Source organism: Marmota monax, unplaced genomic scaffold (assembly GCF_021218885.2).
Source record: "Marmota monax isolate L192 unplaced genomic scaffold, Marmota_monax_Labrador192_F-V1.1 WCK01_AAM20220418_F8-fsc00011, whole genome shotgun sequence".
Classification (NCBI taxonomy): Eukaryota; Metazoa; Chordata; class Mammalia; order Rodentia; family Sciuridae; genus Marmota; species Marmota monax.
The window spans coordinates 7,234,428-7,256,649 of NW_026693082.1; the positions used below are offsets into that span (position 1 = coordinate 7,234,428).

General features: G+C 34.5%; 1 protein-coding gene across 2 annotated transcripts in view; it reads left to right on the plus strand.

Moving 5' to 3' along the window:
• Positions 1 to 22,222, plus strand: part of Brca2 (BRCA2 DNA repair associated) — a 77,427-nt gene that overhangs the window by 14,361 nt on the left and 40,844 nt on the right. For both annotated transcript variants that reach the window (XM_046454254.2, XM_058582516.1), the window contains exons 4-12: positions 3,552 to 3,660; positions 4,224 to 4,273; positions 4,371 to 4,411; positions 4,609 to 4,720; positions 6,769 to 6,818; positions 8,387 to 8,498; positions 9,284 to 10,393; positions 12,167 to 17,062; positions 19,739 to 19,834. In XM_046454254.2, coding sequence (XP_046310210.1) covers positions 3,552 to 3,660; positions 4,224 to 4,273; positions 4,371 to 4,411; positions 4,609 to 4,720; positions 6,769 to 6,818; positions 8,387 to 8,498; positions 9,284 to 10,393; positions 12,167 to 17,062; positions 19,739 to 19,834 — 6,576 coding nt within the window. The remainder of the gene's footprint in view (positions 1 to 3,551; positions 3,661 to 4,223; positions 4,274 to 4,370; positions 4,412 to 4,608; positions 4,721 to 6,768; positions 6,819 to 8,386; positions 8,499 to 9,283; positions 10,394 to 12,166; positions 17,063 to 19,738; positions 19,835 to 22,222) is intronic.

The window sequence follows — 22,222 nt, forward strand, 5'->3', positions numbered from 1 at the left end:
TTCATTGTCTGATGTTCTGTCTTCTAAGTGTTCTACTCTGCTGGTAGTATTCTCCATTGAGTTTTTAAGTTGGCTTATTGCTTCCTGCATTTCTAGGATTTCTGTTTGTTTGTTTTTTATAACCTCTATTTCCCTGTATAGTTGATCTTTTGCTTCTTGGATTTGTTTATGTAATTCATTGTTGAAGTGATCTTTCATTGTCTGATTTTGCTGTCTGATGTCTTCCTTGAGACTCCTGATCATCTGTAGCATGTATATCCTGAATTCTTTATCTGACATTCCATCTGCTGCAGCTATTACCTCTTCTAACGTTGAGTTGACCTGCAATGCTTGTGGTCCTTTCTTTCCTTGTCTCTTCATACTGTTCGCGTTCCTTTCTACTTGGTGAAACTGTTGTGCTATTAAATTTTCCCCCTATATATTTATATTGGTCTTGTATAGTTGCAAAGTCTCCCTCGCAGGCGCGGACGGCGGCTCTGTCCCTCTGCGGGCCGCTAGGCTTGTTCTGTCGGTGGTCACAGTTCTGTCTACTTTGCAGGCACAGGCAGCGGCACTGCCCCTCTGCAGGCCTCTGGGGCTGTACTGCCAGTGGGTCGCAGGTCCGCCTACCTTGCAGGCGCGGGGGGGGGGGGGGGGGGGGCGGCTCTACCCTTCCTCAGGCCACTGGGCCTGTTCTGTCTCTCGGTTGCAGGTCTGGCCTGTTCTGATGGTGGTCACAGTTCCGTCTACCTTGCAAGGCGGGGGGTGGGGGGCGGCTCTGCCCCTCATCAGGCCACTGGGCCTGCTCTGTGCGTGGTCACAGTTCCCTCTACCTTGCCGGTGCAGGGGGAGGGGGCGGCTCTGCCTCTCAGCAGGCCGCTGCTCCTCTTCTGCTGGTGGGTCGCAGGCCCGCCTACCTTGCAGGAGTGATTGGAAGCTCTGTCCCGCCGCGGGCCACTGGGCCTTTTCTGTCGGTGGTCACAGTTCCCCTACCTGGCAGGCGCAGGGGGTGTGGGGCGGCTCTGCCCCTCAGCAGGCCGCTGGGCCTGCTCTGTGCATGGTCACAGTTCCCTCTACTTTGCCGGCACAGGGGGAGGGGGCGGCTCAACCTCTCAGCAGGCCGCTGCTCCTCTTCGGCCGGTGGGTCGCAGGCCCGCCTACCTTGCAGGAGTGATTGGAAGCTCTGTCCCGCCGCGGGCCACTGGGCCTTTTCTGTCGGTGGTCACCGTTCCACCTACCTGAGAGGCGCGGGGGGTGGGGGGCGGCTCTGCCCCTCAGCAGGCCGCTGGGCCTGCTCTGTGCGTGGTCACAGTTCCCTCTACCTTGCCAGTGCAGGGGGAGGGGTCGGCTCTGCCTCTCAGCAGGCCGCTGCTCCATTTCTGCCGGTGGGTCGCAGGCCCGCCTACCTTGCAGGAGTGATTGGAAGCTCTGTCCCGCCGCGGGCCACTGGGCCTTTTCTGTCCGTGGTCACAGTTCCACCTACCTGGCAGGCGCGGGGGGTGGGGGGTGGCTCTGCCCCTCAGCAGGCCGCTGGGCCTGCTCTGTGCGTGGTCACAGTTCCCTCTACCTTGCCCAAGATTCCATTTCTTAACAACAACACCAACAACAAAAAACAAAAAACAAAAAAACAAAAAAAAAAAAAGAAAAATCCTAATATCCACTAACATTTTTGATAGCATTATGAAATTATTAGGCACCTGATCACCACATTCAAGGGCTTTTCCTGCAGCATTTGCTATCTTCTTCTGGGAAGTATAGTGATTCTTTGAAGAGGTAATGAGGCCTAATGACAGAATGGCTTCGGATGCTGCGCGCCGGAGTCTGGCCGCGCGGCCTGGGCCTCCTGTTTGCTCCCAAAGGAGCAGTCCCCACCTGCCCTGCAGGAAACCGCTACAGAGCAGGCTCTCCCCGCCGCCCTCGGGTCAGGGGTAAGATCAGGCAGCCTAATACCTTAATTTAAAATGCTCATTAAAGGAGGAGGTTGGATATTTTATCAAAGTGGAGTTTTTAAGTTACATGTACTTTTGGTTTACTAGTGGTTATATCTATTCCATGTTACTTGAAAAATGAGAATAAGACATTTTATTGCTACAAATAGTTATAAATTTGTTATTCATTTTATTTTAATAATATACAGCTTATTTTCCCAGAGGTTCTTTTTTTTTGGTAGTTGTAGGTAGACAGCATGCTTTTATGAGTTTCATTTTTATGTAGTGCTAAGGATTAAACCCAGTGCCTCACACATGCTAGGTGAGTGCTATGCTGCTGAGCCACAGCTACAGCCCCTTACCAAAGATTCTTTAAGTTAGATAATATAAGATCAGTTAAAGGAACTATTTTTTAAAGCATTTTTTTTCCCCTGAGAATTATAGTAAATGCCTTGGGTGCCAAATTTGTAGTCATTAATAACCAGTACAGTAGAACCACAGGTGTACTTCATGCTCTGGATAGTCAAAAATAATGTAGTCTAATACATTATAAGAAAATAATACATTATTGAAAAGCTGTGAATTGATTTGGTAGTGATAGAACTACCTACAGCTTTAAAAACCCTGTTGGAATATTACTTGTCTTAGAAAGTAGATGTGTTCATCAAGAATAAAATATAGTATTTTGCTACCTACAGCTCACTTTCTCTATAAATCTGTAGTTCATTTATTTAGCCAATATTTGTTTGGTGCCCATGACATATCAAGCATTACATTATTGTAGTTGCTAGCAATGTGGTGATAATGTCTACTAGAAGGAGCTCATGGGCATAATGAAGGAAATAAGAATAGTGTATACTAAATTGTGTATACCCTTTGGTGAACATATAAGAGAGCAGGCACTTAATCTCACCTTAGAGACCACAGAAGTTTTTTAGAAGATAGTTTTTTAATTGAAGCCTGAAAGAATATTCCAGGTTAAAAGTAAAAGAGAAGCATTTAAGAATTGCAAATGGTTAGATACAACTAAAAAGTTAGAGTGTGAAAAAATGGCATTGTAAAAAATAAGTAAATTGGGCTGGAGTATTGCTGAGTGGTGGAGTGCCTTGATTCAATCTCCAGCACAAAAAATACAAAACAAAACAAAGTCAAATCATGAAAGGCCTTGTTACTATGGAGTTTTGTTACAGGATTTGAACTTGATTTCAGATATCTTCAGCAAAAGTATGATGTGGTCAGATTTGATACCTTGGTAGGTTTTCAGTTAAGGTCCTTTCCCTTAAGTTTGTCCTCCATGATACCATGATAGTGTGGAAACTAAATAGTAGAACATATCACTTTCCACTTTGTGTTCCACTTGTGTACATTTTTAAAAATTCCTCTCAGTTATGAACTCTGTAAGGTTAAAGCTGTGTCCTGAAATGGATCACCCAAAGGATCTTATGCATATTATGTGTTTAATATAATTGAATGGTTATTGAATGGGGAAGACATCCCTTGAGACATACCTTCTTCGGGGGAATCAGCTGCCTATACATTGTCCTTCTCAGTATGGATGAGACTTTTTGGTTTTAGTATTTCCAGGATATGAAAATTCAAAATCCAGAGTGTATACAACCTCACCAAATTATTGTACTGTTTTAGGAAAGAATATTACTGATAGTGAACGTAAAAGTCGTCACACAATGAAAGCTAAAGTGGGTCAAGAAAATGATGTTACCAGTCCTCCTCTAAATTCTTGTCTTAGTGAAAGGTATGATGAAGTTGTTATATTTAAATATTTACAGGAAGCATTTTCCTACATGTATTAGATTCATGGAAACAAATCTAATTTTTATCCTATATTTTGGCTGAGGAATTTCTGTAAATTGTCTCTTAGTTTGTTTCCTTTAATTAAATAATTTTTACATTAGAAACATTTATTTTCCTTGTAATAGATTGGCTAGTTTTGTGTATATTCTGGTGACTTGTTAACAACATTATTAATGATAAAAAGCTGTAAGTCCTTGAAACACCAATTTAAATTATTTGTATGCTTTGAATCTTGTCAGGGAGTATGTTACTTTACATAATTTTTAAGTTCAAAATACACAATTCCTAGGAGCTTGTAATTGGGCATTTACAATCTAACTTAATAGTTATTTAATTCTTCATAAAAGAATTTACTTCCTAAAAAAGTGGTATAAAATATTTAAAAATACTATAATTCTAGCAGTTGATATGACTGAGAGTCTTTTTTTAAAAAATATTATTAGCTAGTGTTTTGTCTCTTTGCCATTGTTTTAAATCACCTGAGGGAATTTGTTTTATTTTTAGTCCCCTTGCTCTACAATGTACACGTGTAACACCACAGAGAGAGAAGCCAGGTATGATTAAAAACAAAACTTTTTATGTTTAAATAACAGAAATGTTAATAAAAATAAAATATGATAAATTTCTCTCTTTTTTTCTTTTTTACTTCAGTGGTATGTGGAAGTTTATTTCATACGCCAAAGCTTGTGAAGGTAATTAGTCTTTTTGGTTTACTTGTTTGAGAATTTGACAGTGACATCAGACCTCTGCCCTGAAATTTACAGATCTTTACCTTGCATATTGCCTCACATAGGCATTCAGTAAATGATAATTTAAAAAAAAAATGGATGAAAAAATTTCTTAATCATCTGCATGTGTCTATGAAATAAACTATTGTATTTCTTTCTAGGGTCAGACACCAAAACATATTTCTGAAAGTCTAGGAGCTGAGGTGGATCCTGATATGTCTTGGTCAAGTTCTTTAGCTACACCACCAACCCTTAGTTCTACTGTGCTCATAGGTAATACTAGCAAATGTATTATATAAAAGAAAAGGTAGATGAGACTGAAAAATTGTCATCTCTAATGCTTCTGTTAAGAAGAAAGCATAAAAAGAAAATATTAGATGATACTTTCTTTGATAAGTATTTGATAAAATTATTTAGTTGCAAAGTGGAATAAATTACAAGTGCTGTTCTGTGAGAGTTGAGCATTAGTTTTTATCCCTGTATTAATGTATAGTATTTCATAAAACTCATTTACATATTAGCATTTTAGAGCTATTATTTTATGTAATTGTGAATTTTTAACAAATAATATTGATACTCTGGATATTAAAACAGCACTAAATAAGCTTTGCTCCCTCTAACTTAAATCTGTTCTTCAGATCTATATTGATAGTTGTACTAAACTGAATTCTTAAATTTTACAATTGTAATCATACCGCTATGTGATTACCTAAAATATTTTTATCCATCCATTGGACTCTAATAAGCTCTGTATGTGTTCACCATAGTTTTTGGCAAGTAGTCGGTATTCAACAAAACTTGAAGGAAATGAGTATATTTTGAATATGACATTAGTACTTTTTAGAAATTTAACAGTGTTGAGTAAATGGGTCAGTGAATGAATTAATAATGTCTTTAATTTACCAGGATCTGGAAGTATTTCCTATTACAAAGCAGGTTAATATTTCTAAATGCCAAGATTTGGCAAGTAGCAACTTAATAAGAGAAGATATGAACATTCTTTTTTAATTTTATAAGATTAAGTAAATATAAGTTTAAAGAAATGTGCATAAATGTGATTAAATACAGTGTTCACAAGTATTTGGAAGTTCATCTAAATAGTCACATCTCACTTTATAGGCAAGGCATGAAAGTAATAATGGAGAAAAACAAATATTTATCAACGAATTTTTTTAAAGAAGTCATTGGGCTGAATCTTTGTCCTTCATATTGCAGAGCATGACCCATTAGTTGTTGTGAAATTAATTTTCTGAGTCACATACTTTTTTCCTTTTTTTAAAGTGCAACAAAAATAATAGAAAACTCAAGAGTGTGCCAGGTATGGTAGCACATGCCTGTAGTCCCTCAGGAGAATTGGGAGGCTGAGGAAGGAGGATTGCAAATTCAAAGCTAGCCTAGGCAATTAAGCATGATCCTGTCTCAAAATATAAAAACAAAAAGGTTTGGGATGCAGCTCAGTGATAGAGTGCCCCTGGGTTTAGTTCCTAGTACCAAAAAGAAAAGAAAAGAAAAATAAGAGTACATCACATATAGTTACAGTTGCCAGTTTAGCAAGTGAAAAATACAGTGTCTCCAATTAAGTTTTAGGTAAACAGTTAATAATTTCTGTTATGTTACTTCAAGGGACAAACTACTAATAAAAAATTATTCATTGTTTATTCTAAAGTCCAAATTTAATGAGATATCTTGTATTTTATCTGGCTCCCTTAAAAATAGTAAAGCTTGTTTTATAAAACTTACATGTTTGTATATGTGTATGCACAGTCATGATTTATATATATGTATACATACACACTAAATGTTTATAAATATGTATGCATATATATATGTGCATATATATATATATTTAATACATTACTATGGATTGTATTCAAATCATGAGTTTGTTACAAAACCAGAATTTTTTTTTTTTTTTGGTTCTAGCGAAACAAACATTCCATAAAGATTCTTTGTTAACTGGAAGTGATTTGACTTTCTTTCATTGTGTACATGAAATAATTAAGGTAAAAAGCATTTGAAAACTGAGTATTTAACATGCAGTATGCCTTTAGGCTGCATTATTGCTTAAATAATGCTAAAGTTTGTAAGCTTTAGTTTTTATGTCATGATCTTGCAGCTTCATCTGATTTTCTAAGTCACTGTGGTACAGTTGTAAGTTAATTTCTAATTACTATTCGTGGGTCAATTTGTTTTATATGTGTCATTTAGTCAAATGGTGTAAAGTCTTTCTCTTTTTGGTTTCTAACAAAACATAAATTTTTGCATGAAGTTTAGGGTATAATATAAATATAGTATAGATAAATTGAATTTTTATTTTACAGTCAAAGATGAGGAAGCACCTGAAACTGTATTTCCTAATGATACTACTGCTGTAAGCAAATGTCTTTTATTTATTATTTTTTTATTTTTTAATTTGTTGTAAGTAGTGATACATGATAGTAGAATGCGTTTTGATACATTGTACACAAATGGAACACAACTTCTCATTCCTCTGGCTGAACATGGTACAGTCATACTAGTAGTGTAATCATACATGTGTATAGAGTAATAAAGTCAGTTTCATTCCACCATCCCCATACCCCTTCCCCTCTCCTCACTCCCTTATGCACAATCCAGAGTTCCTTCATTCTCCACCCCCACCCCACCCCCAACCCATTATGGATTAGCATCTGCTTATCAAAGAAAACATTCAGCCTTTGTTTTTTTGGGTTTGGCTTATTTCAGTTAACATGATATTCTCTAGTTCCATCCGTTTACCTGTAAATGACATAATTTCATTCTTCTTTAAGGCTGAGTAATATTCCATTGTGTATATGTACCACATTTTCTTTATCCATTCACCTGTTGAAGGGCATCTAGTTTGGTTCCATAGCTAAGCTATTGTGCTATAAACATTGATGTGGCTTCGTCACTACAGTTTGCTGATTTTAAGTCCTTTGGGTATAAACCGAGGAGTGGGATAATTGGATCAAATGGTGGTTCCATTCCAAGTTTTCTGAGGAATCTCCACACTGCTTTCCATTAGTGGTTGCACCAATTGGCAGTCCCATCAGCAGTGTATGAGTGTGCCTTTTCCCCCACATCCTTGCCAACACTTACTGTTGCTTGTATTTTTGATAATTGCCATTCTGACTGGAGTGAGATGAAATCTGGGGGTAGTTTTGATTTATATTTCTCTAATCACTAGAGACGATAAACATTGTTTTCATGTTTGCCGATCGATTGTATTTCTTCTGTGAAGTGTTTGTTCAGTTCCTTAGCCCGTTTATTGATTGGGTTATTTGTTTTCTTTGTGTTAAGTTTTTTGAGTTCTTTATTTATTCTGTAGATTAGGGCTCTATCTGAGTTGCATGTGATAAAGAGTTTCTCCCATTCTGTAGGCTCTCTCTTCACCTTATTGATTATTTCCTTCACTAAGAAGAAGCTTTTTAGTTTGAGTCCATCCCATTAATTGATTTTTAAATTTTACTTTCTGTGCTTTAGGAGTCTGGTTAAGGAAGTCAGTTCCTAAGCCGACAATGGAGATTGGGTCCTACTTTTTCTTCAGTTAGGTGCAGAGACTCTGTTCTAATGCTTAAGTCTTTAATCTATTTTTGAGTTGAGTTTTATGCAGGGTGAGAGAGATTTAATTTCATTTGCTACATATGTATTTCCAGTTTTCCCAGAACCATTTGTTGAATAGGCTGTCTTTTCTCCATGAATGTAAGCAATGTCAAATTAATTATACTGTTGAAAATGCTAATAATTTTAGAATGCCTTGAATAATTTTTTGCCCTGCATTTTTCATTCCTAATTTATAATGTGCCTAAGCCTTTGAGAAAGTCTCTATACCTGATTCTGTATGTAATTTCTTTGATTTCCTGAAAAGTTTCATGTAGCATTGAAAGTGTTTTATACTAGTGAATTTTTAAAACTTTTTAATTTTTTTTTTTTTTGCAGATTTTGAAAAGCTATTTTTTTAACCATGATGAAAGTCTGATGAAAAATGATAGATTTAGTCCTTCTGTGACTGACAATGAAAACAAAAATGAAAGAGAAACTAGCCATCATGGTAAATCTTTCTGTTTAGTTGAATTTATTTTTAATGGACATCATTTCTCCTCTTTTCCTAAGGAAAAAACATTGCTTTTCCTTTCTTGACTACGGAAGTCAAGATAATGAAGGCAGAAACTACCTGAATTTAGATGACAGTACTTAAGCAAAGATGGTACTATTCAGTATGTTGTAACACAGAAACAAAGCCCCCTGTTACTCAAAATTTTCAAAGAAAAGAAATAGGATTTATAATTATCAAATATGGAGTAATTTTTTTCTAATTAGAAAATAAATATAGTTGTAGATATATCACAAGTTACATAAATATATACAAAGTTACATGGAATATTGCTTTTTACTTAGAATGTGTAAGTTTGTACAAATGGATATCTGTGTCTAGTATTATGTATATAAGTGTGTGTGTATGTGTAATAAAATGAGATCTTACTTTCAGTTGTTATAGTACACCAAAATTGACTTGTAACATCTGGCTCAATATTTCTTAGAATATTAGATTGACTAGATAGTAAAATTTTAAAGGTGAGCTTTAATTTCCTAGAACTGGTAAAGAAAGATTATTAGGGATTGACATGAATAAAGGACTTATTCTTCTACCAGAAGAATAAGGGAAGGCTGATTTGCCAAAAAACTAGTAACAGCCATTACTGAGAATAATAATCATTTACTGAATTGTGTATGACTTAATATGTATTATTCCTGAGACAGTTTCTGAGAATTATATAAATTGTATGGTTATATTATAAAATGTCATTAATGTGCTTCTGTTTTAAATTTTAACAGGATTGGGGAAAATGTTAGGGAATTCATTTGGTAAAGAAAATAGCTACAAAAACCACGTTGGAAAGTCAATGCCAATTGCACTAGAAGATGAAGTATATGAAATAGTTGCAGAAATTTCTGAAGAAGATAGCTTTTCATTACATTCTTCTAAATACAAAACAGGAAATCTACAAAGAATAAGAATGGGCAAGACCAGGAAAAAAATTTTCAATGAAACAAGAACTGATGAATTCAATGAAGAAGCTGAAAAACAAATGAAAGAAAATAAACACTTATTTGCATCTGTAATAGAACCAAGTGGTAATGGTCCTTTAGATTCAAATATAACAAATCAGAAGCTCATTGGTAATGAAAGTGACAAAATCTCTAATGAAGTTGTACCATCTTCAGGCTGTGAACAGTCTAAGCTAACCTTCTCAGGTCTAAATGGAATCCAGATGGAGAGAATACATCTATTGGATATTTCTTATGACCAAAATAATACAGAAAAAGACTTAACAGACACCAGGAAAGAATGTAGCAGTTGTATTATTTCAGAAAATCCTTTGCCACATACTTCTAGTTTGCCAAATTCAAAAAAGATATTAAATGAGAAGACACTGGTAGATAGGAGAGTTGAGGGGCAGCATCTCGAATCTCATGAAGACTCCTTTCTTGCAGCAACTCATGCACCATCTGAAATTTCTCCAGTAGTTTCTCCATTTCAAGGTATCAGAAAGTCTATATTCCGGACAAGAGAACCATCTAGAGAGCCTTTCAGTACAGTTTTCTCAGATAATATGACAGATCAAAATTTTAAAGAAGACACTGAAGCCTATGAAAGTGGATTGAAAATACATGCTAGTTGCTCACAGAAGGACGATTCTTTTTGTCCGAGTTCAGTTGATAATGGAAGCTGGCCAGCCACTATCTCACATACTTCTAAACATATGGGTTTAATATCTACTTTGAAAAAGAAAACAAAAAAATTTATTTATGCCATAAATGATGAAACATCTCATCAAGGAAAAGAAATACAGAAAGACCAGAAATTAGAGCTAACTTATTCTGCAGCCCAATTTGAAGCAAGTGCTTTTGAAGCACCACTTACATTTACAAATCCTGATTCAGGTACCTGTATTATTTATTTATTTATTTATTTATTTATTTTTTCCAAATAGTGCATCTGGTTTTTTGGTTTTGGGTTTTGTTTTGGTGTTGATGGACCTTTATTTTATTTACTTATTTATGTGCAGGGCTGAGAATTGAACCCAGTGCCTCACACATGCTAGGCAAGCACTCTACCACTGAACCACAACCCCTTTCCCTAGCACATATGGTTTTATGGATGGTGTTCTCTTGAGAACATGAACTATGTAAATCGCATTGATATATTTTTTTTAAACTGTCTGCTTTCCTTCTGTAGTTCTTTTAGATCTCTATCTTATATGCAACCCCAGGCAGTATCTATTTACATTATTGTTAGAGGCTTTTGATTACCTATATTTAGGATCATTTCATTCAAATCTGTTTGATGAGTTTGCACAGTATATATATACATACATGTATATGTGTGTGTGTGTATATATATAAAACCACCATCACTTTTTTTTTTTTTTTTTTGGTAATAGTGTCTCACTTTGTTGCTCAGGCTGATCTCAAACTCATGGGCTCAAATAGTCCTGCCTCAGCCTCACAAGTAGCTGGGACTATAGGCATACACTGTTATAACCCACTCTATCACTCTTGAGCTAGCTTTGGATACATAAACATTAAGAGCCTGTCTACTTAATTACTGCTTTAATTTTTAAAGTTTTTATTATATGCAAGTAATAATGTGGTACCACTTTACTCTGTTTTCTATAAAACATACCAAAACTAGAGAAAAACCTAATTGCTACCTAAATTTAATGTAGTCCTAAAATAATTATTTTTGTTGTTATTAGTCTTAAATATTTGGAGATTGCTTTAAATTATTGCTGTATTTCTGGGTCTCCAAAGTGTACACAGTGAAACTCTTGCTTTAGCAACAAATAGTTCACTTAACAGTAACTAAACTGTATATTAAAGAAGGAAACAGGGCATGCACCTGTAGTCCCAGCTACTTGAGAGGTTGAGGAATGTTTGAGGCCAGCCTGAACAACATAGTGAGACCCTGACTTAAAAACAAACAAAAAAGTGATTTTTATTTCCCTATAAGAAAATGTTAATGGGGGTGATATTGAAGTACAGAAGAACCATTTGATGTTTAGGTTAAATTTCCATAGAAAAACGTTTGATGCTGTATATATCAGAGTTAAAGCCAACGAAGTAGTTGGTATATAGTAGTGGTCACTGATTAAATGAGGTTAAGAACTTTGACTTACTAATAGGAAATTCAAAGACTAGAGAAAACAAGTTGAACAGAACAATTAAACTCATTTATCTTTATCGTTGAGATTAGGATATCTTTCGGGGCCTGCTTATATAGACTCTGTTTTTTAAAAATGTTTTGGTTTTTTGTTACAAAACAATTAAGGATATGGTTTCTTTTCTAATTCCTCTGCCCTTTATATATCCTACTACACCAATATTAACAATGACTTTTTCCCCATTTTTCAATAAAAATTAATATTATTTTGAAAATTTTTTATTTATGATAGCTATTTCCTTGAACTAGATATTCATCTTGATTGAGTTGATACGTATTATTAAAAATAATACCTAGACCCTGTTTATCTTTAGCTGGAAAATGTAATGATTTCAAAATAGTATTTAGAATTTTGCTTTAAATCTGACATTCATATTTTGCTTTCATGTAATTCTTGATTTAAATACCACCTTTTTAACTTAGTGAAAAATATTTATTGAATGTGATTATTAGTACTTTAATTTTATTTTGTCACTTTGTGTTCTTACATTTAGGTTTATTGCATTCTTCTGTCAAAAGAAATTATTTACAGAATGATGCTGAAGAACCAACTTTGTCTTTAACCAACTCTTCTGGGACAATTCTGAGGAAATGTTCCAATAATCAAGATAGTTATGTTAATACGATAGTATCTCAGGATCTTAAAGAAGGAGAAGTTCACAAAGAAAAACCGCAGTCATTTATAGCCCCAGAAACTGATTTTCTGTCATGTCTGCAGGAAAGACAGTGTGAAGATAATGCAGAAAGCCAAAAAGTTTCAGAGAAAAAAGAAAAGGTCTTGGTTGCAGCATGTCACCCTGTAGTACAGCATTTAGAAGTGGAATCTGGCGGCATTCACTTTCCATCACAGAAAAACCTTTTAGATGATGATAATACCGATACACTTTTGTTAACTCCTAGCTCCAGGGATCCAGGCATGATTTCTAGAGGAAAAGAATCATACAAAATGTCAGAGAAACTAAAATGTAAGAATTGTGAAGGTAGTATTGAATCACCCAAAAAGAGTCCCATGGAAAAATGCCAAGAAATGTGTTTTCTAAATGAAAATTCTAAAAAACCTGAGCTGTTATCTAAAAAATATGTAACCGTAGTATCACCTTCAATGAACTTGCAATTCAACCAAAATACAAACATAACAAAAATCCAAAAGGGCCAAGAAAAAACTCCTTTAATTTCAGAAATAACTGTCAATCCAAACTCTAAAGAACTTTTCCCAGACATTGAGAATAATTGTGTCTTTCAAATAACAAGTGAAAGGAACAATCGTGTTTTAGGAAATACAAAGGAACTTCTTGAAGCAGACCTGAGTTGTGTAAGAAAAACCTTTCCTAAGAATTCCACCATGGTAGTAGATACAGACATGGCTGAAAAACAAGTAGCTCACGTGTCTGTTTCAGACAGTATTGACTCATCAGGTATAGTCCATGATCTTACAAAGGAGAACAGAAATAGGGTAAAGCAACAGCTAAAAATAATTCCAGGTCAAGATTTAAAGTCAAACACCTCCTTGGCTATGAAATCAAATAGAAGTAATGGCTTTATGGACAAATGGGCAGGACCCTTAGATCCAGTTTCATATCATAATGTTGGAGGTAACTTCAGAACAGCTTCTAATAAAGAAATAAAACTCTCTGACCATGACATTAAGAAAAGCAAAATGCTCTTCAAAGACATTGAAGAACAGTATCCTGCTAGTTTAGGGTGTATTGAAATTGTAAACACCTTATCATTTGATAATCAGAAGAAACTAAACAAACCTCGTGTATTTGATTCACAATCAGTTAATACTGTGTCTGCATATGTGAAGAGTACTACATTTCTTTCTGACTTTGAAAATAATCACACAACCACTCAGATGTTGCCTTTAAAGGGAGATTTTAATTCAAACCATACTTTAACACCTAGCCAAAAGGCAGAAATTAAAGAACTTTCTACTATATTAGAAGAATCAGGAAGTCAGTTTGAATTTACACAATTCAGAAAAACAAGCCAAATAATACAGAATAATACATTTGAAGTGCCTGGAAACCAGACTGGCCTAAAGACCTCTTCTGAGGAATGGAAAGATGATGTTCATCGGACAATTGACACCTCATCTGTTGCTCAGGTAGAAAGCAGCAAAAAAATTGAAGGTGCAGTTGGAGTTAAACAAAAGTTTGCTCATTTGTTAAAAAATAACTGTAACAAAAGTGCTTCTAATTACTTAACAGATGAAAACAAAGACTTTAGAGGCTTTTATTCTGCTCGTGGCACAAAACTGAGTATTTCTAGTGAAGCACTGCAGAAAGCTGTGAAACTGTTTAGTGACATTGAGAATATCAGTGAGGAGAGTGATGCAGAAGTAGATCCTGGAAATTTCTCTTCAAGTAAATGTCCTGATTCTACAGTTTCCATGTTTAAGATAGAAAGTCATAACGATGATAAAAATTTAAACAAGAAAAATAATGAATGCCAATTTACATTACAAACTAAGTTTGAAATGACTACTCACATTTTGGTTGAAGAAAATACTGAAAATTACATGAAAAACACAGAAAATGAAGATAACAAATGTACTAATGACAATAGAAATACTTGTAAGTTAGAAGAATCTGATCACAGTGATTCAAGTAAAAATGATACAGTTTCTGATCATAAAGATGAAAATGACTTGCCATGTACTGATCAGCACAATATAGATCTCAAGCTACCCAGCCAGTTTGTTAAGGAGGGAAGCACACAATTTAAAGAAAATTTGTCAGATTTAACTTGTTTAGAAGTTGTGAAAGCTGAAGAAACATGTCATGTTAATTTTTTCAATAAAGAACAGTTAACTGCAGATAAAATGGAGCAAAATATAAAAGATTGTGGTATTTTTGATATATCCTTTCAGACTGCAAGTGGGAAAAATATCAATGTCTCCAAAGAGTCATTAAATAAAGTTGTAAACTTCTTTGATCAAAAAACAGAAGAACTGAGTAACTTTTCAGATTCCTTGAATTCTAAATTACTTTCTGGCATAAATAAGAAGAAAATGGACATTTCAAGACATGGGACAATAGACATGGTTAAAAACAAAATATTGAAAGAAGGTATTCCAGTTGATATTGAGAGTCAATTACTGACTCTCCAGCAACAACCTGAATGTGAAATAGAAAAAAACAAAGAATCTAACCTGTTGAGTTTTCATACTGCTAGTGGGAAAAAAGTACAAATTGCAAAGGAGTCTTTGGACAAAGTAAAAAATATTTTTGATGAAAAAAAGCAAGATGTTAGTAAAATCACCAGTTTTACTCAACAAGGCACAAAGACCCGAAAGGACTGTAAAGGGTTTGAATTAGCATGTGAGATGATAACTGTTCCAAAGTGTGAAGAAATGCAGGATTCTCTGATTAATAATGAGAAAAAGATTGTTTATAATGAGTCTGGGGTGTTACCCAGGCTAAGTGATGATTTATATGGACAAACTAAACATCTTGATACATTAAATATATCTCTGAAAGTTAAAATGCATGAACATATAGAAAAAGAGACTACAAACAGTCCTACAACTTGTTGCACCAATCAGTTTTCTTATCCAGCCACTGGAGATTCAGCTTTAGCATTTTACACAGGACATGGTAAACAAATTTCTGTGAACCAGGCTTCACTATTAGAAGCAAAACAATGGCTTAGGGAAGAAGAATTAGATGGTCAAGGAGAAAGAAATACTTCCAAGGCTGAATCTATAAAGGAATATGGGGAAAATCCTTTGTATGAAAATAGTTTAGACAGTATCATGACTGAAAAAGACAAAATTCATTTCTCTGAAAAGCAAGATTCAGCTTACTTAAGTAATAATAGCATGTCTAACAGCTGTTCTGCTTTTTGTCATTCCAATGATGTATATGATGATTCAGGATATCTCTCAAAAAATAAAATTAATTCTGATATTGAGCTAGTCATGAAAGACAAAAACACTAGTTTTAGAAAAGTGGACACATATCCACAAATTGTGAATGAAGATACTTCTGTACAGAAATTTGTGGCTAACTTTTCACCTTGCAAAAGTAAAGATAGAACTACTAATTTGGCCATACCTGATTTCAAAAGTTTTGAGATAGGCCCACCTGCATTCAGTACAGCCAGTGGTAAGATAGTCTGTATTTCACGTGACGCAGTAAGAAAAGTGAAAAAGATATTTACAGAAGACCACAGTAATGTAATTAAGGAAAACACTGAGAATAAGTCAGATATTTGCCAAAGAAAAATTGTGAAAGCTTATAGTGAAGCACTGGATAATTTAGAGGATGTTATTTTTCCTAACTCTTTAGATGATGAAGAATGTATGCCTTCACATAAGGTTTTTGCTGACATTCAAAGTGAACAAGTTGTACAACATAACCAAAAACTGTCTGGATTGGGGAAAGTTTCTGAAATATCACCTTGTGTCAATTTGGAAACTTCAGATATGTGTGAATTTAACAGAGGGGAGCTTCCCAGGTCATTCTCTTCTACAAATGCTTGTGGTATTTTTAGCACAGCTAGTGGAAAATCTGTACAAGTATCAGATACTTCATTACAAAAGGCAAGAGGGATATTTTCTGAGATAGAAGATAATGCCAACCAACTCTTTTCCAAAGTATCACTTAAAAGCAATGAAGAACATTCAAACCTGTTCACAAGAGAAAAAAGTACTATGGCACATGCCCCCCCAAACGTACTATCACCCAGGAAAAGCTTTCTGTGTAACATAAATTCGTCTTTTTCTGGGTTTAGTACAGCAAGTGGAAAACAGGTTGCAGTTTCAGAAAGTGCCTTACACAAAGTTAAGGGAATGTTAGAGGAATTTGATCTAATGGGAACTGAACAGACCCTTCAGTATTCACCTACATCTAGGCAAGATATATCAAGAATGCTTCCTCCTCCTCGTATTGAAAAAAGAATTGTGGAACACTCTGTAAGCTCTAAAATGGAAAAGGCCTACAATAATGAATTTAACGATAATGTTGAAAATGCTTCTTCAGGAAATAATCACTGTGTTAAAGCGTCTCCATATGTCTCTCAGTTGAAGCAAGGCAGACAACACCTAGTATTAGGAACCAAATTATCACTTGTTGAGAACACTCATCTTTTAGGAAAAGAACAAACTGTATCCAAAAACATAATAGAAATTGGCCAAACTGAGACCTTTTCTAGTGTTTCTGTGAAAACAAATGTAGAAGTTTGTTCTACTTACTCCAAAGATCCAGAAAACTGTTTTGAAACAGAAGCAGTTGAGATTGCCAAAGCTTTTATGGAGGATGGTGAGCTGACAGATTCTGAACCACCAACTCATGCCAAACATTCTTTCTTTATGTGCCAAAAAAATGAGGAAATGATTTTGTTAAATTCAAGGACTGGAAAAAGAGGAAATGCCCTTGTGTCAGTTGGTAAGTATGTTTGCCTTTTGTTTTGCCAAGTTCTGCCTTTAAAAGTGTTCAGTTCTTAGTAGTCCTTCTGTGCTAGCGATCAGAGTATTAGACAAGCTAAGTATGCTTTCTCAGGCTTGTATGTCTAGTTTGGTGGAATGTGATTTGATTTGATATTTCTTAGTCTGTGTACCACAAAGTCATGTTTTGAGGGCCTCTCGATATGCTTTTAGAGATTTTTAATAGTTATATTTGAGAAATTACTCTTGAAAGTTTGAGTTTTTCTAGAAAAGTTGAAATTCCCTCTTGTCTTCATATCATAACAAAGCCTGTATAATACTGTTTTCATATTTTTAGCAGAGGTTCATACTCTGGCTCTTTATTTAAAGGTTGGTTTCTAATTATACTACTTTATAATATGTACTATTCAGTTATACTGCTTAGTTTCTCTGAGCCTTAGTTTCCATATTTATAAAATGCAAATAAGACCTCACACAGAGTAAAAGAGAAAAGTATGTACCTAAAAGGTTTTAGCACTGAATCTGACACATGGTAGAGAGAGAGCATGTAATAGGTGTTGGCTCACTTCCTTTTTTTTTTCATCTAGGAAAGTCTATAAACATTTACTATTAGCAAATAGAATGGTCTTAATGCTATTGTACGATGTTCTAACTTCTCTTTTAAAATGTATATCCAACAACTTAGTTCAACTATTAGTTAATTGGAGATGTAAGATTTTGTTGCTGTTGTTTGGAGGGTGTCTGGCTAGAAATAATCTTAAATTATTGAAACTGTTGATTAGTTAAAGGAAATGCCAATCCTCACTCTACAACTCTTGAGTGGCTGATCCTAAATAACTAGCTCTTTTTTAAACTATGTAGACTCATAAAATATTTGCATTATCAAAAATCTTAGCCAGGTGTGGTGTTGTACCTCTAATCAGAGCTACTCAGGAGGCTGGAGGATCTTAAGTTAAGGCCAGCCTGAGCAACTTAACAAGAGCCTGTCAACAAAACAAGAAAATCTTGTCTAGCTTCTTCAGATAGCAAAGAAAGACACTGAAGCCAGTCAGTTCGTTTTAAATCATCCTACAGTTTTTACTTAAATCAGGTGTTACCCAGGTCATATTCTATACAGAGTTTGCTTCATGTGCAAGTAGTAAATTTATAATACTTAAATGATTTGCTGTCCTTTAGTACAAAATTCAGAAGTGCATATACTTAAAAAGTAATCATATTTTTTTTTATTTGTGGAAGAATGATGACTTTATTTATAGCAACCCATTGCAGTTCCACATGTATATATAGGTTAGCCTCCTGCTGAGAAAACAACTCAGACTTCTAAATATTCTCAACAATGTTATTATTTAATTTCCCTTACTTCTGTTACATTTACATATAGAGCTTTTTTCAGCTTCTGGTTGTTTGCATAGTACAGGTTCTTGTAAAACAACTAAACCACTTTATTATGATCTAACACCTGATAAAGCCTTGAATGGACATTTTTATTCATTAAATCCTACAAATTCATTCCCTGTAATCATCAAAAAAGCAAAGTGCTTCTTACATATAATTTCAGCATGACATGGAAATGCATAACTTGAATTATGGTTTCATCTTAGCCTCTGCAAGCTCTCTACAACTGAGCTATATCCTCAACCCAGAAGTGTTAATATTACTAGGGGCCAGAGATGTAGGTCAGTGGTAGAGCACCTGTTTAAAATGTACAAGTCTCAGAATCCAACCCCCAGCACTGCCAAAGAAAAATATAGAAGTGTTACTAATATTTTAGTGTAATTTGGTAATTTAAAAAAAATCTGTTCTCCCACTTATTGACTCCTAATTGGTGGACCCATATAATAAATTCATCTTTGAATTTAGTGCCTACCCACTAAAAAGTTTATTTGAAGAAATTTTGTTTGTCCTTGTTGCCAGTAAACCTAGATTTACATTCAGTCTAGTTTATTAAAAAGTGACTTCTGTGGTGAATGACAGTATCATTTAAACTTAGACTTATTAAATAGTGGGGGGATTTTTTTTGGTTTGTTTTTTGTTTTTGCAGCACTGGGGGTTGAACCCAGGGGCACTGTACCACTGAGGTACATCCCAGATATTTTGATTTTTTGAGACAAGGTCTCACTACCTTTATCAAGGCTAACCTCAAACTTGGTGGTCCTTCTGCCTTGGGGTTGCTGGGATTACAGGTGTGCACCACCCAATATACCTGGTTGAATAGCAGTATATTTCAATGGTTTAACAGTAGTAGAAATTGGTTATCAAAAATATATTTTCTCTTTCAAAGTAGAATGATCACTATTTAAATTACAATTATTGGGCGAGGCACAGTGGTGCATGCCTATAATCCCAGCAGCTTAGAAGGCTAAGGCAGGAGGATTGCAAGTTCAAAGCCAGCCTCAGCAACTTAGCAAGGCCCCAAGGAATTCAGTGAGACCCTGTCTGTAAATAAAATATAAAAAAGGGCTGGGGATGTTGCTCAGTGGTTAAGCACCTCTGGTACTTCAATCCCCGGTACCAAAAAAATAAGTAAACAAACAAACAAATAAATAAATAATAATTATTATGTGTTTTATTTAATAGTGTGAAAATGGATTATGGTTTTAAACTATGAATGATAGTCTTATAAACAGTAAAATGGATATAATTTATTTTACAAATGTGTGTGGAAAAATTTTTTTAGGAGAACCCCCAATCAAAAGAAGTTTGTTAAATGAATTTGACAGAATAATAGAAAATGAAGAAAAATCTTTAAAGACTTTGAAAAGCACTCCGGATGGTAACATTTGTTTTTTATTCATATCTTTTCCACCTCTATAGGTCCTATTCATAGTATTCTAGTTATCTTTCTCAGTTCTTTTTGGTATATGTAACAGAAAATAATTTATAGTATGGTTTAATTTTTGTATCTTATTTGTTTATTCTTATATGTTAAGCATAACATAACCTAGTATAGTGCTGGGATTGTGGCTCAGTGGTAGAGCATTTGCCTAGGACACCTGAGGCACTAGGTTGGATCCTTAGCACCACATAAAAATAAATAAATAAAAAATAAAGGTATTATTAAAAACAATTAAAAAAAAATCTAGTATAATAGGGATGTTGTGGAACCAGAAAGTGTGAAATGATTATACAATAATCACTTTTTTAATTTAAAAAAGCCATAAAAATCAAATTTAAAGCTATAGTAGTATAATAATTTAAAGCTCAGGTTCTAGAGTCCAGTCAGGATTTTGATCACCAGCATTTCACCAAAATCAGTCTTTTCTAAGTCATACTGCCAAATCCAACAGGCATTTCTTAGTCCTGTTTACCTGCATCTTTCAGCCCACTAGCCTAGTTGATCATCTCTCAGCCCACCATAGTCTCTTGGTTCTCTCCCTACAGGATCACTCTTTAACAGTCATCTTTATGGTTCTTACTCTAAACAGGAGAGCCCCAGGGATCCTTAGATCTCTTCTATGTCTAAACTTTAGTGACTACCAGTTTTATCTTATAGTTTAGCCTGTCCCTGAACTCCATAGTCATTTATTTGCCTACTTAATACATTTCTACTTGGATTACTAAGTATGCATCTCAAAGTCACTGCCAAACTCCAATTTCATCCTGGCTCCAAACTTGTTTTGTCTTTCCTTTTTCTTTTTTTAATACCTTTATTTTATTTATTTATTTTTATGCGGTGCTGAGGATCGAATTCAGGGCCTCGCATGTGCTAGCACCCTACCGCTGAGCCACAATCCCAGCCCCTGTCTTTCCTTTTTCAATAAGGGGCTGTGCATTTTGCCATTTAATTATATAAAAACCTTGATATTATCTTTTACTGTTTTGTCAATAAGTTCTATAGGTTTTACTTTCAAAAAGACAAGAATTTGCCGAGCTCAGTGGTAAAAAACTGGTTTTTAAATTCTTTTGCTCTTTATTAGCCAGTATTCAGCAAAAAAGAGCTTTATGTTAACAAATGAGAATAAGCTATAGTTCTTCCTAGAAGACAGGATAGTTACAAATTCTCAACATAAGGATAAAGTGGCTATATTAGTCACTGTTAATGGGAGCAAATAATTTTATTTATTGAGCAAAATCGATTTCATGGATTTTTTAATTTATAAAGTACATATAAAGCTTAGAGGCAAAATACAACATAAACACTGTACTTCTTTACAAAAAGGAAACATTCATTCTGATGTTTAAATTATCCCAAATTTGGAAGTAGAAACCTCTTCAAACTATTTCCCAAGGTTTTTTTTTTTTTTTTTAATACATGTCTTGATTAATCTTTGAGCATTTCCTTGATTTTATTACCAGTATCACAAAAAGATTTCCTAGGATCTTGTAATTTCCCTTCCACGGTGCTGGAATCATCTCTTTCTTTGAAGATCCTTTTAGTAGTTTATAAAAAGAGATTTGGGTGCTAGGTATGATATTGCTGCTGGTATTATTGGTTTTTGAATATTTATATCTTGGTTCCTAATAACATTTGCCTGCTTTATTTATTATTTATTCTAATCAGCTGTACATCAACAGAATTCTCTTTGATTCATTGCACACAAATGGACATTACATGTTTATTCGCTGTATCCTACGGCATTGGTTCTAGAACTTTTCTATCTCAGAATCTCTTTGTAAGTTTAAACATAGAGGACCTGAGAACATTTATTTGAATGGATTATATCTGTTGATATATACCATATTAGAAATTAAAGTTGAGAATTTTTAATATTTGCAATATCATGCATTGGTCATATGGAATATGTTAATTCACTGAGCTTTGACACATTATATAGTATTGATGACTTTATAGTGACATCATTGATCTGATCTGGAAAGTCTAAGTATTAGAAAACTGTCGAGCTTACATAACCAGATACAAGCTTTTTATAATTCTAACTCTTTTTTTTTTTTTTTAATTTTTTTATTGTTGATTGTTCAAAACATTACATAGTTCTTGATATATCATATTTCACACTTTGATTCAAGTGGGTTATGAGCTCCCATTTTTACCCCATATACAGATTGCAGAATATTTTCATTTAAAAGCTTGAATTTTTCCACTGGCTACAATATTGTTATTTATTTTTCTTGATAAGCTCATTTCATTCATTTTTGAAAAAATGTTTCTGAATACCCAAGTCTGAATGACTACAGTTTGTTGAATATTCTTGCAAGTAAA